A 16,494-nucleotide genomic window follows, 5' to 3' on the forward strand; every position below is an offset into this window, starting at 1 on the left:
ACATACATACATACATACATACATACATACATACATACATACATACATACATACATACATACATACATACATACATACATACATACATACATACATACATACATACATACATACATACATACATACATACATACATACATACATACATACATACATACATACATACATACATACATACATACATACATACATACATACATACATACATACATACATACATACATACATACATACATACATACATACATACATACATACATACATACATACATACATACATACATACATACATACATACATACATACATACCGTATGTATGTATGTATACGGCAGGACCCAAAAAATGCAGAAAATGTATTTTGTTTTGGAGATGTTGATTTTCGGCAAAAATGGTAAGGGGTTAGCCTTTCGTTTTTTTTTTTTTTTTTTCCAGCTTGCTTCAACTGCACTTTTCTGCTTCGGATATAGTGGGAACCTCCACCATCGTCATGGGGGCTCCCGGCAGGACCCAAAAAATGCAGAAAATATTTTTTTTTGGAGATGTTGATTTTTGGCAAAAATGGTAAGGGGTTAGCCTTTCGTTTTTTTTATTTTTTTTCCAGCTTGCTTCAACTGCACTTTTCTGCTTCGGATATAGTGGGAACCTCCGCCATCGTCATGGGGGCTCCCGGCAGGACCCAAAAAATGCAGAAAATAAATTTTTGGGGGATGTCGATTTTCGGCAAAAATGGTAAGGGGTTAGCCTTTCGTTTTTTTATTTTTTTTCCAGCTTGCTTCAACTGCACTTTTCTGCTTCGGATATAGTGGGAACTTCCACCATCGTCATGGGGGCTCCCGGCAGGACCCAAAAAATGCAGAAAATAATTTTTTTTGGAGATGTTGATTTTTGGCAAAAATGGTAAGGGGTTAGCCTTTCGTTTTTTTTTGTTTTTTTTCCAGCTTGCTTCAACTGCACTTTTCTGCTTTGGATATAGTGGGAACTTCCACCATCGTCATGGGGGATCCCGGCAGGACCCAAAAAATGCAGAAAATAAATTTTTTGGGGGATGTCGATTTTCTGCAAAAATGGTAAGGGGTTAGCCTTTCGTTTTTTTTTTCTTTTCCAGCTTGCTTCAATTGCACTTTTCCGCTTTGGATATAGTGGGAACCTCCACCATCGTCATGGGGGATCCCGGTAGGACCCAAAAAATGCAGAAAATAAATTTTTTGGGGGGATGTCGATTTTCATCAAAAATGGTAAGGGGTTAGCCTTTCGTTTTTTTTTTTTTTTTCCAGCTTGCTTCAACTGCACTTTTCTGCTTCGGATATAGTGGGAACCTCCACCATCATCATGGGGGCTCCCGGCAGGACCCAAAAAAATGCAGAAAATAAATTTTTGGGGGGATGTCGATTTTCGGCAAAAATGGTAAGGGGTTAGCCTTACGTTTTTTGTTTTTTTTTCCAGCTTGCTTCAACTGCACTTTTCTGCTTCGGATATAGTGGGAACTTCCACCATCGTCATGGGGGCTCCCGGCAGGACCCAAAAAATGCAGAAAATATGTTTTTTTTGGAGATGTTGATTTTTGGCAAAAATGGTAAGGGGTTAGCCTTTCGTTTTTTTATTTTTTTTCCAGCTTGCTTCAACTGCACTTTTCTGCTTTGGATATAGTGGGAACCTCCACCATCATCATGGGGGATCCCGGCAGGACCCAAAAAATGCAGAAAATAAATTTTTGGGGGGATGTCGATTTTCTGCAAAAATGGTAAGGGGTTAGCCTTTCGTTTTTTTTTTCTTTTCCAGCTTGCTTCAATTGCACTTTTCCGCTTTGGATATAGTGGGAACCTCCACCATCGTCATGGGGGATCCCGGTAGGACCCAAAAAATGCAGAAAATAAATTTTTTGGGGGGATGTCGATTTTCATCAAAAATGGTAAGGGGTTAGCCTTTCGTTTTTTTATTTTTTTTCCAGCTTGCTTCAACTGCATTTTTCTGCTTCGGATATAGTGGGAACCTCCACCATCATCATGGGGGCTCCCGGCAGGACCCAAAAAATGCAGAAAATAAATTTTTGGGGGGATGTCGATTTTCGGCAAAAATGGTAAGGGGTTAGCCTTACGTTTTTTGTTTTTTTTTCCAGCTTGCTTCAACTGCACTTTTCTGCTTCGGATATAGTGGGAACTTCCACCATCGTCATGGGGGCTCCCGGCAGGACCCAAAAAATGCAGAAAATATGTTTTTTTTGGAGATGTTGATTTTTGGCAAAAATGGTAAGGGGTTAGCCTTTCGTTTTTTTTATTTTTTTTCCAGCTTGCTTCAACTGCACTTTTCTGCTTTGGATATAGTGGGAACCTCCACCATCATCATGGGGGATCCCGGCAGGACCCAAAAAATGCAGAAAATAAATTTTTGGGGGGATGTCGATTTTCGGCAAAAATGGTAAGGGGTTAGCCTTTCGTTTTTTTATTTTTTTTCCAGCTTGCTTCAACTGCACTTTTCTGCTTCGGATATAGTGGGAACCTCCACCATCGTCATGGGGGCTCCCGGCAGGACCCAAAAAATGCAGAAAATAAATGTTTTGGGGGATGTCAATTTTCGGCAAAAATGGTAAGGGGTTAGCCTTTCGTTTTTTTTTATTTTTTTTCCAGCTTGCTTCAACTGCACTTTTCTGCTTTGGATATAGTGGGAACCTCCACCATCGTCAGGGGGGCTCCCGGCAGGACCCAAAAACTGCAGAAAATAATTTTTTTTGGAGATGTTGATTTTTTGCAAAAATGGTAAGGGGTTAGCCTTTCGTTTTTTTTATTTTTTTTTATTTTTTTTCCAGCTTGCTTCAACTGCACTTTTCTGCTTCGGATATAGTGGGAACTTCCACCATCGTCATGGGGGCTCCCGGCAGGACCCAAAAAATGCAGAAAATAAATGTTTTGGGGGATGTCGATTTTCGGCAAAAATGGTAAGGGGTTAGCCTTTCGTTTTTTTTAATTTTTTTTCCAGCTTGCTTCAACTGCACTTTTCTGCTTCGGATATAGTGGGAACCTCCACCATCGTCATGGGGGCTCCCGGCAGGACCCAAAAAATGCAGAAAATAAGTTTTTTTGGAGATGTTGATTTTCGGCAAAAATGGTAAGGGGTTAGCCTTTCGTTTTTTTTATTTTTTTTCCAGCTTGCTTCAACTGCACTTTTCTGCTTCGGATATAGTGGGAACCTCCACCATCGTCATGGGGGCTCCCGGCAGGACCCAAAAAATGCAGAAAATGTATTTTTTTTGAGATGTTGATTTTCTGCAAAAATGGTAAGGGGTTAGCCTTTCGTTTTTTTTTTTTTTTTTTTCTTTTTTCCAGCTTGCTTCAACTGCACTTTTCTGCTTCGGATATAGTGGGAACCTCCACCATCGTCATGGGGGCTCCCGGCAGGACCCAAAAAATGCAGTAAATATTTTTTTTTGGAGATGTTGATTTTCGGCAAAAATGGTAAGGGGTTAGCCTTTCGTTTTTTTTATTTTTTTTCCAGCTTGCTTCAACTGCACTTTTCTGCTTCGGATATAGTGGGAACTTCCACCATCGTCATGGGGGCTCCCGGCAGGACCCAAAAAATGCAGAAAATATCTTTTTTTTGGAGATGTTGATTTTTGGCAAAAATGGTAAGGGGTTAGCCTTTCGTTTTTTTATTTTTTTTCCAGCTTGCTTCAACTGCACTTTTCTGCTTTGGATATAGTGGGAACCTCCACCATCGTCATGGGGGATCCCGGCAGGACCCAAAAAATGCAGAAAATAAATTTTTGGGGGGATGTCGATTTTCGGCAAAAATGGTAAGGGGTTAGCCTTTCGTTTTTTTTTATTTTTTTTCCAGCTTGCTTCAACTGCACTTTTCTGCTTCGGATATAGTGGGAACCTCCACCATCATCATGGGGGCTCCCGGCAGGACCCAAAAAATGCAGAAAATTTATTTTTTTGGAGATGTTGATTTTCGGCAAAAATGGTAAGGGTTTAGCCTTTCGTTTTTTGTTTTTTTTTTCCAGCTTGCTTCAACTGCACTTTTCTGCTTCGGATATAGTGGGAACCTCCACCATCGTCATGTGGGCTCCGGGCAGGACCCAAAAAATGCAGAAAATAAATTTTTTGGGGGATGTCGATTTTCGGCAAAAATGGTAAGGGGTTAGCCTTTCGTTTTTTAAATTTTTTTTTCCAGCTTGCTTCAACTGCACTTTTCGGCTTCGGATATAGTGGGAACCTTCACCATCGTCATGGGGGTTCCCGGCAGGACCCAAAAAATGCAGAAAATGAATTTGTTTGAAAATGTTGATTTTCTGCAAAAATGATAAGGGGTTAGCCTTTCGTTTTTGTTTTTTTTCAGCTTGACCAAGGAAAGCATTTTCTGCACTTCAAAATGAAAGAATTCACGACAGCGAGGACCTTAAAAACGGGCGAAAAGTGGCCAAAAGCCAGAAAGTGGCCAAAAGTTTTTTTTTGCCTTTTTTGGCAAAAGTGTTGTCAGTTATGTTTGTGATCCCAAAATGAACTCCTAAAATTTGTGTATGTCTGATGCCAGTGTATTGTCGCCTGCAAAAGACTTCACTTCATTAAAACGAATTTTAATTTCAAAGTTTTAAGAGCAAATAGTCACCTTCAAATCTTTCTTGTTCAATGATCACCACGCAGGTTTTATTTCAACTTTGACAAAAAAAAAAAAAGATAGGTCATCGTAAACATCTATGATGTTTTGTACAATGTTCATTTGGAGATTTTTAAAAATACTATGAGTACTTTTGGAAAACAACACTCAATCGCAGGGGTGTCCAAAGATTTCCCAGCAAGGCTTTGATACATTTTGTACATTAACAATACTAAAAGCTACCAGTGTAGGTCGATATATACTAAGCTATCTGAACAAAACATCCACATCTTTGTGTTACAGGTGGCAAAGCAAATGAGTGGAATATTTAATATGTCATATTAATAATCAATGTATTTTATTATTACAATATGCAAAGGGACAATAAAAAAACCAGCTGTGGGCTGCAAATGATCCCTGGGCCACACTTTGGACACCCCTGATCTATCCTGAAATAGTGTTCACTTCATGCTTGGACACACCCGTGGCGGGGAAGTTTGATAGAAATGTACATAAACATGCACACATCATTTGCCTCACTGCTTGTTTGTTGCTCGACTTCCTGGGGACTTTTTTTTTTTTTTTTTTTGCACATCACTCAAAAATGCCAAAATTGCCAAAAATGCAACATAAATATACTTCTGTAAATCTTTCTTGGAACATATAAGCACTTTGTGAACGAGACAAACGGACGTGACATTAGGTGACAAAATAAATAAGTTACAATAAGTCAGAAAATAAGAAATTCTTTTTTTTTTCTAACATATTTTGTTACTTCATTAATATTTCATACTTGGCTTGAAGGTGGTAAATTCCGACCCAAAAATATATGAAATGAAAATGTTATAAACACATACTGTATATCATGCATGTAGAATACTCATCTGCCTTCTAATTTGCTTTTCACAATAAAAGCCTCCCTTTTTGCTCCTTCCCGCTGATCTGAGGTCATGGCCACATTAAAAACGAGACATAATTGAAAAACGAGCACTTGATGAGGTGTTACATTCACTGCTTGTGGCCTAACACTTGTCAGTTCAATGTGACACGCATCAACGCGATGACTCCTTAACACACACACACACGCACGCACACACACACACACACACACACACACACAAGCGACAGGCAAAAAGACATCGGCTGGTAAGATATACGGTCGCTAAGCAACAGGAAAGAAGCTAAAAATATGCTTCTTTTCCATTACTGGTGCACACGCGTAGCTTATCAAGCTTCACAAAGCCACCCGCTCTAATCCAGTGCCTTCATTGTGGTTTTCCTGTCCCATCGGCACAACTCCCATTTCCTATTTTTTGGAGATGTAAAACACAACGTCGCCCAATGAATGCCTTGCTTTGGCAAAAGTAAGCCCAGATTCTTTTCACAATTTAAGCACTTAGTCATGTGACAAAATGAGGACAACCCATGGCGGAACTCTTCTCCCCCTGAACAGGTTCACACAAAAGGGTGAAACTTTGTCAAAACAGGTACCTCTACTGTGTTTCCTGTGTTGTTATTTTTTTTTTACACGTAAACACATGGTGGTGCTGTTGTTACACCCCGTAAATCAGATTGACTCTAAAATTCTCACACTGTCTATAAATGTGCACTGCATTGGCTGTTGAGCAGTCCAGGGTGCCCTAAGAGAGCTGGGATAGGCTCCAGCATACCCCCGTGATCGTGTTATTTTTTTTTGACAAGTAGACACATGGTGGTGCTGTTGTTACACCACGTAAATCAGATTGACTCTAAATTTTTCACACTGTTTGTCTATAAATATGCCCTGCATTGGCTGTTGAGCAGTCCAGGGTGCCCTACGAGAGCTGGGAAAGGCTCCAGCATACCCCTGTGGTTGTGTTATTTTTTTTGACAAGTAGACACATGGTACACCCCATAAATCAGATTGAGTCTAAAATTCTCACTGTTGAGCAGTCCAGGGTGCCCAAAGGGTGCCACGTGACCGGCATAAAAAAATGGATGAATTGATCATGGGGTGTCCTCATTTGTGTTAGACGAGGGTTTCTTCACCTTTGACCCCTCCTACCACATTGTTAGCAAAAACAAAACATGTAGAATACATGGCCCACTTCAAGCACACACGTTTTTTTTCCCTGCGACAATTTATCACCTTGGACTTCACCTTATAAACGACATTTTTGCACAACCAGGATGCGTTTGCACATAATTGACACGGACAAGCCCAACGCCAGCGCTACTGGTCTATTTCATGCTAAGTGTGGCGGACATTACCTCTGGCTTTCACTCTCACAGGAGTCTAAATGAACAGCACACTTTGGGATACACATACACATACACACGTATGTACGCACATCTATGGCCGTCAACACAATCATACATACACTGTATTGACCACAATATAAGACCACACTCAATATAAGACGAACCCTCTTTTTCAAGACTAGAAAAATATTTTTTTAATCATATCTTCAATATCATTGAATTCATCGTTTGTGATGAGTTTTCTCGACTTTGGTGCGTCATTGATCAGCATTATCTTAAAATTGGTGTCGTAACTCCTTTGTTGCTTTTTTGGCAAGGGTGCGTCCACACTCGTCATGTTTGGTGGGGTTAAAAACAAACTAATTCGCTCGGTTAGTACAGTTAGTTCGGTTGCAAACGAGAACGCAGTCTATCGAGGCGGCTAAAACAGTTTTAGAGATGGGTCCGCTTGCAAGTGAATTCTGGTGTGGTCCAGTTCACTCCAGCTCAAACTTAAGTTAAAACGACATCGATAAAAAATGATAAAATGTGCTGGCTTGCATGTACAATATAAACCTCTCAATTTCACACACGTATCACATGAGCGAGCAGGAAGTGGAAGCAGGTCAAAGCGACATGACAGACAAAAAGGGAGATTTCCTCGCTGGCCTGCGTTCATATTGATCATTCGTGTTAGCAACCGTTTACTTGTCCCATCAATTCGATTCTGATGTTTTACTGCAACTTTGTGGATTATTCCCAGTAGGGTTGGGCGATATATATATTTTTTAATATACCGGTATGGTATTCCAATTATAAGAAAATGACTTATATCGATATAAATGATGAACGTAAACAAAACGAGTTGTGCGCCGTGGTGGACTTTGATGCTTAAGATGAATCGTGAGTCGTGACGAGAAGGAAGGTTCGTGTGGGCTAGCATTTACTCGGCGGACTGCTCTTACTATAAACACTAAACCGCCTCCTACCGAACTAAAACACAGGCAATTGTTGGCGGCACCACGGAGACGGGTTAGCTTCATTTAGCATGCTAGTGTGGTTGCGTGCCCGACTCCGGCTCGATGAGTACATGTGTTTCACATTGCGGGATGACAGCGTGGAGGTTCTGTGCCCAACTCACACACACACACACAGAGGACATACGGCTGGCCTTCAAAATAAAAGCGCAGTTTGCTGTTGAACTGTCATAAAAAAATATCTACATATGCAGTTGGAATTGCATGGGTGACTACATCTTCCTTAATGACTATCAGACATTAGTGTTGAAGATTCAGTAGCAACGTGTTCAGAGGCTGACATCCCATTAGAAAAGTTAGCTTTACAATTTGAGACAAATATATTTCATCATATGGGTTAAGGTTTTTACAAGAGTCTGCTGAATTTAAATTTTATATCGTTTTTACATCCCCAAGATATCGTGATATATGCTAAGGTGCATATCACCCAACCCTAATTCCCTGACTTATTCTGATCATTTATTTTCTACAACGCGGCGGCTGTCATTAATTACTAGCGAGCGTAGCAAGCACACGCACACACCGTGGACACTGGTGAGCGAGTGGGTTTGATTATTTGGAGTCTCTTCATTTTAATACTCTGATGAATGATGACGGTTATCATTAAGAATCAGTGAGGAGCAATCGCATGACAGTCATTCCACTGTGTTGCACTTGTGCACGTGCATGGAATCACGCCGTGCTCTCGCCAACGCCAACGCCAGAGCGTGCTTCAGGTGTGAAAATGGGTGTGAGCAAACCGTGAATATGTTCCCACGGGCCACGAGGTCCGAGGCCATCCCTAACAGCAAAGTTCACAATAAACAAAGATCAGAAAAAGGGAAGTGGAGACTTCGTTGCGATTGTCGTCCATCTTGTTCGCACCTCCTTTCTGAGTCCGAGTGAAAACAAGGAAGTAGTCGCTCACTTCTTCATCATCCTCATGTTAATCCACTTAAAGCTGCCATCGCAGCAAATGTCTGTTTTTTTTCTTGACAGTTTCACATAAACAACACCAATTAAAAAGCAATAACATGTGGGTGGAGTCAGGGGGTAGGATGCTTGAAGTCATGTCCTTCCAAGGCTCCTTCAGCAGGATTAGTTTTTAAAATAAATAATAGTAATAATAATAATAATAATAATAATATTAATGGAGGTTAAAATGTCATTGATGGCTTCCTCGTGGTTAATATTTTTCTACTTTTTCTTCAAAGTTTGATGGTGCATGCAACTCAGTGACGTGCAGTCAGGGGAGGCATCATCATAATAAAAATAAAAATAAAAATAAAAATAAAAATAAAAATAAAAATAAAAATAAAAATAAAAATAAAAATAAAAATAAAAATAAAAATAAAAATAAAAATAAAAATAAAAATAAAAATAAAAATAAAAATAAAAATAAAAATAAAAATAAAAATATATATTTATATATATAATATTTGATTTTATTGATTTTGTGTATTATGCCAATCATTTTGAACATTGATTGCACATTTAACATAAAAATAAATATTAATATATATAATATATATTTATATATGTAATATTTGATTTTATTGATTTTATGTATTGATTGCACATTTCCCGATGAAATGCCAATATGTTTGCAGAAAGATGAACTTTCTCCAGCAGTAAGGGTATTCTTGCAGATCGGACAACTAACTGCGGACATGATGAAAGAGACGGTAATCTGCTGCACCTGATGGGGTTGTACCTCTAAATCTGACTCCAAAGCAGGACCTAGGCATGAGCCTCACCGCACGTCACTGAAGAAACTTCTACGTCTACTACGTTGGCACCATCATCCCGTCTCCTGGCGTCCATCTAAAAGCTCGGAAGATGGCAGTAGGCCTCCAGCGATGCCAGCAGGATGTAGACGAGCCACAGTGACACAAAGAAAACTGACGTTAACAGCTTGCAAGTCCGCGGGCCACCCAGCTCGCCGCCGGCTACAGCTGGCCGCCGCCGGTACAGCAGCGTGAGCACACACACCGACGCCAGGATGGTGAAGAGGGTGACAGAAAAGGCCAGGTTGCCCGGGTCCACCCGGAAGGAATGGCCGCGGGCACGCCACGCCACGGCGGCGATAGTCCAGGCCACGCCGATGCCGAGGAAGACGTTAACGGCATTGGAGCCCGTCACGTTGCCGATGGAGGCGTCGGCGTACTGGTCCTGGATGGCGGCCACCTTGCTGGCAAATGTGTCTGAATGATCAACGAGGGACAATTAATATTTTTCTATAATGGAACAGTTTGACATTACTGTTGAAAATGCTCACAAAAAGCTATTTTGATCTATTTTCATATACATAATGTATATTATTATTTAATTTTACTTGATGTATTTATGGAAATAACTTTGATTGGCTAAAATGTCCAGACAATGACGGCACCACCTGTTATTTTGCCATGCAAATAACTCCTGACGCATATTTTAAAGTGTAATAATTTCTCTCTCGACTGCCTCACCTGGTACGGACGTGCCCAGCGCCACAAACACCACGGCCGTCACCGAGTCCTTCAGCCCCACGGTGCAGCCGAAGTGCGAGGCCAGGTCCCCGGTGACCGCCGTCAGGACACCGATGAGAGAGATGGAGACAAAGAAGCAGGCCCAGCCGTTCCAGTACTCGGTGGGGGGCACGAAGGCGAACAGAACCTTCCAGAAGACGGTGAGGAAGTGCATAATGTAGTCGAAGCACGACGGGAGGCGCTCCTCGCCGCTCTCCTCGTCGTCGTCGTCTCCTTTTGGGTGAAAACGTTCAAGATCAGCGCTTCTCTTGATGTGGAAAACAGCCTTTTGGGCCCCTTTTTAAAATTAAGTTCCATTTTTTTTGGTAATGGTTTTATTTCATTTGAACATGCATCAGATTACAATTGAATGCATCCCATAATCAGTTCCCAGTTCCACATGTCCAAAAGGAGTAGGAAGAAGCAAAGCTTATTAAATCCTACCCCTCCATCTGGTACTTTTACAATCACTAACTGTTACATTTGTTCACTTCCTGCTTTCCTAATATAGTTTAAGTTTTTTTTTTTTTTTTAAATAATAATACATAATACTGAAGTAGGAGGTGATATGAGCATCCAATGCCATAATGGGTACCATAGTAAGTGTCAATATAGTGACATTTGTTCACTTCCTGCTTTCTATAATTCAGTTTTTTTTTTATAATGTACCTTGTACTGTACAATGACATAATGGGTACCATAGTAAGTGTCAATATAGTGACATTTGTTCACTTCCTGCTTTCCATAATACAGTTTTTTTTTTATAATGCACCACGTACTGTACAATGACATAATTGGTACCATAGTAACTGTCAATATAGTGATATACAGTAAACCTCGGATATATCGGATTCAATTGTTCCCACTGGTTTTGTCCGATATAAGCGAAATCCGTTATATGCGTATACCGGAAAATGTCCGTTTTACGCATATATCGGATTTATATCCGGTATATGCGTAAATGGGATTTTATCCGTTATAAAAAGGCACTTCCTTGACTATGTTTCCAATGTACCTGGACGCGCAGGCAACGCTGCAAACGCTGCAAATGACGTCGTATAGCGGCCTGTCACGATTCGGCGAATCGGAGCGCCACCATGCGGCCATCCGATATATGCGAGGGAAATTTAATGGAAATGCATTGGAACGGGACTGGAGATTTTGTCCGAAATAGGCGAAATCCGTTATAAAAAATCCGATATATGCAATGAATTTTTATTGGAAATGCATTACAGAAAAATCGGTTCTTTTTTATCTGTCCGTTGTGAGCGAATTTCCGATATATCCGAGTCCGATATATCCGAGGTTTACTGTATAACCCCAACTTCAGTCCTATTCATATAAAGTTCTTTATTATTTATTATGTCCTTAAAGAAATGAGTACAATCTACCCCTGCCTCTCAAATAAGCAAAATTGTGTTAATTACTGATAAATTAAAGCTGCTATCCCGTTTCTGTAATCATTTCTTACGTATGTTTTATTCTGCCGTCTCTCCCTGTCCTTTCTTTGCCGATTGATGACCCTGTGGTAAACGCGGTAAAAGTGAATTACAGCATTGTAACTAATAATGACTCCAATAAGCTATTTTGTTGCTTTTGCAGCGCTTTGGGACATGGAAATTAGTCAAAGCGCACTAATTAAGTTCTTGCTTACTACTGTTGCTTTCAAAGACCTGCGTGCGTGCGTGCGTTATTTACCTGCACTAACAGTCACCGCGCTGACAAACTGCTCCCTCCAGCTGCTGCTGCCCACCACCAAGGCCAGATTTGTCTTCTTGATCAACTTGTCCACTGTACTCTGCACACACACACGCACACACACACATACGCACACACACGTTCAAGTGCACACAAACACAGCAGAAGAGGTTGTTAAAGTGCCAAGAAAAGCGTGAAAAGTGCTGATTTCCAAACTTCCAAACAAAATAGCGCTTATATTCAAGTTGTGCAATTTGATATAAAGATGACGATGTTTGTGTTAATGTCTAACTGATTGAGTTCCAGCTAACGAGGAAGGACTCATGCATTCATGCACTATGTATTTACTGTATATATTTACTGTGTAATATGTGCGTAAAGTATCCGTGTAGGTTTCTTTCCACCAGCAGAGGAGAAAAAGGCATGCACCGAAACAGATTGAGCGAGCGAGCGAGAGCGAGTGAGTGATAACCTTTCTTTTACGCTCCAAAAGCACATCGACTGCTCTCTGCACACGCACACACACACACACAAACACACACAAACACACACAAACAAATGAATACATGAAAAATGAGCAACAGTATGACAACCTACTATACAATACACTGAGCAGGTAGTCATCCTTTTACAAAGTTTACAATGTTAACAATGTTACAATGTTTTGTGGATATAAATGCACTCCCGTGAATGATTAATTCATTCATTCATTCATTCATTTTCTACCGCTTTTTCCTCACGAGGGTCGCGGGGGGTGCTGGAGCCTATCCCAGCTGTCTTCGGGCGTAAGGCGGGGTACACCCTGGACTGGTCGCCAGCCAATCACAGGGCACATATAGACAAACAACCATTCACACTCACATTCATACCTATGGACAATTTGGAGTCGCCAATTAACCTAGCATGTTTTTGGAATGTGGGAGGAAACCGGAGTACCCGGAGAAAACCCACGCATGCACGGGGAGAACATGCAAACTCCACACAGAGATGCCCGAGGGTGGAATTGAACCCTGGTCTCCTAGCTGTGAGGTCTGTGCGCTAACCCCTAGACCACCGTGCCGCCCTGAATGATTAATATTGGAGAAAAAATACAAGAGAGCTAGTCTAGTGTATACAAATATGTCGTGTAGTGTGTTGCCACACCAAGGAAGGATGCCACTTTTGTTCCTTTTAGTTCATGTTAACTTCTATTGTGTCTTCCAAAGCAAAGAAAAGGAAAGTCAAAAAAATGAAATCAGACATCATAAAAAAAAAAGACATCATAAAATGCTCAGAAAGGGAAAAAAGGCTGACAAATATTTGCTGTTAAGCTGCTCAAACCAGCACGGTGGTCGAGTGGTTAGCGCTCAGACCTCACAGCTAGGAGACCAGGGTTCAATTCCAATGGAGTTTGCATGTTCTCCCCGTGCATGCGTGGGTTTTCTCCGGGTACTCCGGTTTCCTCCCACATTCCAAAAACATGCTAGGTTAATTAGCGACTCCAAATTGTCCATAGGTATGAATGTGAGTGTGAATGGTTGTTTGTCTATATGTGCCCTGTGATTGGCTGGCCACCAGTCCAAATGAATGAATGAATGAAAAGCTGCTCAAACGCACCATCATCAACCATGAAGACGATATACTTAAACAAAGGATCTCCTCCTATGAAATGGACAGCCATAACTCAGCAGTATAATATTCTCATTATTGAGATGAATTTCTCCCTCTCTTGCAACGCCCCTTTCGGTGTGCAAATAAATATATAAGTAAAGAATTTGTCTTTTTTATTACTCTTTCATTCAATTATGAATACCGAATATCATTTTTGTATGATAAAAATGAATATGGTCTAGTGGTTAGCACGCAGACCTCACAGCTAGGAGACCAGGGTTCAATTCCACCCTCGGGCATCTCTGTGTGGAGTTTGCATGTTCTCCCCGTGCATGCGTGGGTTTTCTCCGGGTACTCCGGTTTCCTCCCACATTCCAAAAACATGCTAGGTTAATTAGCCACTCCAAATTGTCCATAGGTATGAATGTGAGTGTGAATGGTTGTTTGTCTATATGTGCCCTGTGATTGGCTGGCCACCAGTCCAGGGTGTACCCCGCCTTACGCCCAAAGACAGCTGGGATAGGCTCCAGCACCCCCCACGACCCTCGTGAGGAAAAAGCGGTAGAAAATGAATGAATAATGAATATTGCGGTCGTTTGCAAGTGTGCTTAATGTGTCCACAATACTTGTGTCCATTTTGTGTGATTTCAAGGATGACGCAAGCATGTCCAAGTAATGTCTCAACGTCACATAAATGATTCAATGTTGACTTTAAATGGAATTGAGAGTTTGTGTCACATTGACTGGTATTTATTCTTATTATTCTTTATTATTATTCTATTTATTTATTCTAAATTATTTAAATTATTTGTACAAATTACTGTTTACGCTCTACATTGTTGTTCATATTTGATGTCATCTATTTATTCTCCACATTATTATTTATTATTTATTATTATAGGGGAGCCAGGCAACGACATTTCGTTGGCAATTTCACTGCTGTGTTATTGTGCAATGACAATAAAGAAAGTATATGTCTATGTCTATTTGAGAGGGTTTTAATGGTGGACGTGTACACACAATATGTGGATGGAGATGCATGACAAACACACACAGGACCTCATCAGTGATTCTCAACTTGTACACCTCGTCCTAATTAAACTCAGACTACAACGGTCACGTACAGACTCTGTGAATATAACCTTGCGTTTGACACGTGTGTGTTCTATTCCTTCCAGAAAGCTGGGCTCGTTGCCGCTTACATTAAATTACTGCCTTATTAATCAATTCCACTAGATGGCAGACTTTAAATACGGCTGACCTTCTCGACCGCAGCGTGGCTGGTCTACACCGGCGTGGCTGGTCTACACCGGCGTGGCTGGTCTACACCGGCGTGGCTGGTCTACACCAGCGTGGCTGGTCTACACCGGCGTGCAGGTGGGCGTACCTTAAACTCGTAGGACTCCTCGATGACGACCTCCAGTTGTGTGTGCTCGCCCAGACTGGGACAGCCCATTTTGGCGACCTCCTCCTCTTCTGCTCCTACCACGGGTTTGTTCTCGTTGGAGTCTCCTGGGAGAACACATGATGCTTGAATATGATGGTAAAGACACGATTCATTTAAAATCATATATATATATATTGATAAGTGCAGTACAGGGCGGCACGGTGGACAAGTGGTTAGCACGCAGACCTCACAGCTAGGAGACCAGGGTTCAATTCCAATTCCTCTGCCATCTCTGTGTGGAGTTTGCATGTTCTCCTTGTGCATGCGTGGGTTTTATCCGGGTATTCCGGTTTTCCAAAAACATGCTAGGTTAATTGGCGACTCTAAATTGTCCATAGGTATGAATGTGAGTGTGAATGGTTGTTTGTCTATATGTGCCCTGTGATTGGCTGGCCACCAAAGACAGCTGGGATAGGCTCCAGCGACCCTCATGAGGAAAAAGCGGTAGAAAACGAATGAATGAATGAATGAAGTGCAGTACAAGTTTATTATTTGATACTACACAAGTAAAATGTGAATAGTGGATGTCATGCTATACACATGCTATACAGGAAGTGAGCGTATTTGAAAGTGTAACCGATGCTGTTGCTTAGACAAACAAACCCACCGTGCTTCTGCCCGATCTCCAAGAGGACGGGCTCTCCCAGCTCGATGGTGAAGGCTTTGTTCTTCTCGTACTCCTCGTCATCAATAATCTTCACCTCGATGATCTTCCTGCGTGAGAGGACACACTTCGTTAGCCTTTTCAGCTCCTCTCGTTATGTGTCGCGGCGGGAATTAGAACTCGTTAAGACCGTAATCAGACAAGCCTGGCAGGATCAATCGCCTTCAAAAAGGAACAATTGACCAACATCCTCTCCATGTTGTTGTCCAATGTGCGGCCCGGTGATCGTTTGTGTGCTGCTACTCGTTTTTATTGGCAACACAGCATTTTCACCAAATAAAATCAAACGTGTGCATAGAATTAATTAAAAGTTAACAATATCAAAGTGGCCCCCACATTCTTCAATGGTTCTGGCTGCCACCATGACCTATGAATGTAATTATTGCAAATGTACTGTTGGCTTTGAAAAACAAACAATGTAAAACATAATTACAAGCAATACATAAGCAAGCTTGATAAATCATGTCAATTTACTTTACATTCTTTAATGGTACAAATACTGCATCATCAATAAGTTAAATATAGCTTGTCTTTTTTTCTGTTGAATGTCTGACAGCACGGTTACAAATGGTCCCCCCGGAGTAGCAAGTTTCCCCCCCCTATGACTTTACGAGACATCTGTCGTCTGTCTCAACAAAGTCTTCTGGGGGACGCCCAAAGTCACGAAAGTGAGCGAAGACGAGAGTAGTGCAAAACAACAAAAGGGGCAAAGGACAAACATCTCCTGAATGTGACGTTGCATTATGCTTGAAATTCAATC

General features: G+C 41.2%; 1 protein-coding gene across 3 annotated transcripts in view; it reads right to left on the minus strand.

The window, feature by feature from the left end:
• Nucleotides 1-418: 418 nt before the first annotated feature.
• The window catches only part of LOC131125078 (sodium/calcium exchanger 1-like), a 72,522-nt gene continuing 56,446 nt past the window's right edge, over nt 419-16,494 (minus strand). For 2 of the 3 annotated variants that reach the window (XM_058066229.1, XM_058066228.1), the window contains 6 exons: nt 15,678-15,784; nt 15,011-15,135; nt 12,506-12,541; nt 12,034-12,133; nt 10,297-10,569; nt 419-10,032 (listed from right to left, as the gene is read on the minus strand). In XM_058066229.1, coding sequence (XP_057922212.1) covers nt 9,653-10,032; nt 10,297-10,569; nt 12,034-12,133; nt 12,506-12,541; nt 15,011-15,135; nt 15,678-15,784 — 1,021 coding nt within the window. In that variant the 3' untranslated portion in view covers nt 419-9,652. The remainder of the gene's footprint in view (nt 10,033-10,296; nt 10,570-12,033; nt 12,134-12,505; nt 12,542-15,010; nt 15,136-15,677; nt 15,785-16,494) is intronic. The other variant, XM_058066230.1, reaches the window with a different exon arrangement.

The sequence above is a fragment of the Doryrhamphus excisus genome, chromosome 3 (genome assembly GCF_030265055.1).
Source record: "Doryrhamphus excisus isolate RoL2022-K1 chromosome 3, RoL_Dexc_1.0, whole genome shotgun sequence".
Taxonomy (NCBI): Eukaryota; Metazoa; Chordata; class Actinopteri; order Syngnathiformes; family Syngnathidae; genus Doryrhamphus; species Doryrhamphus excisus.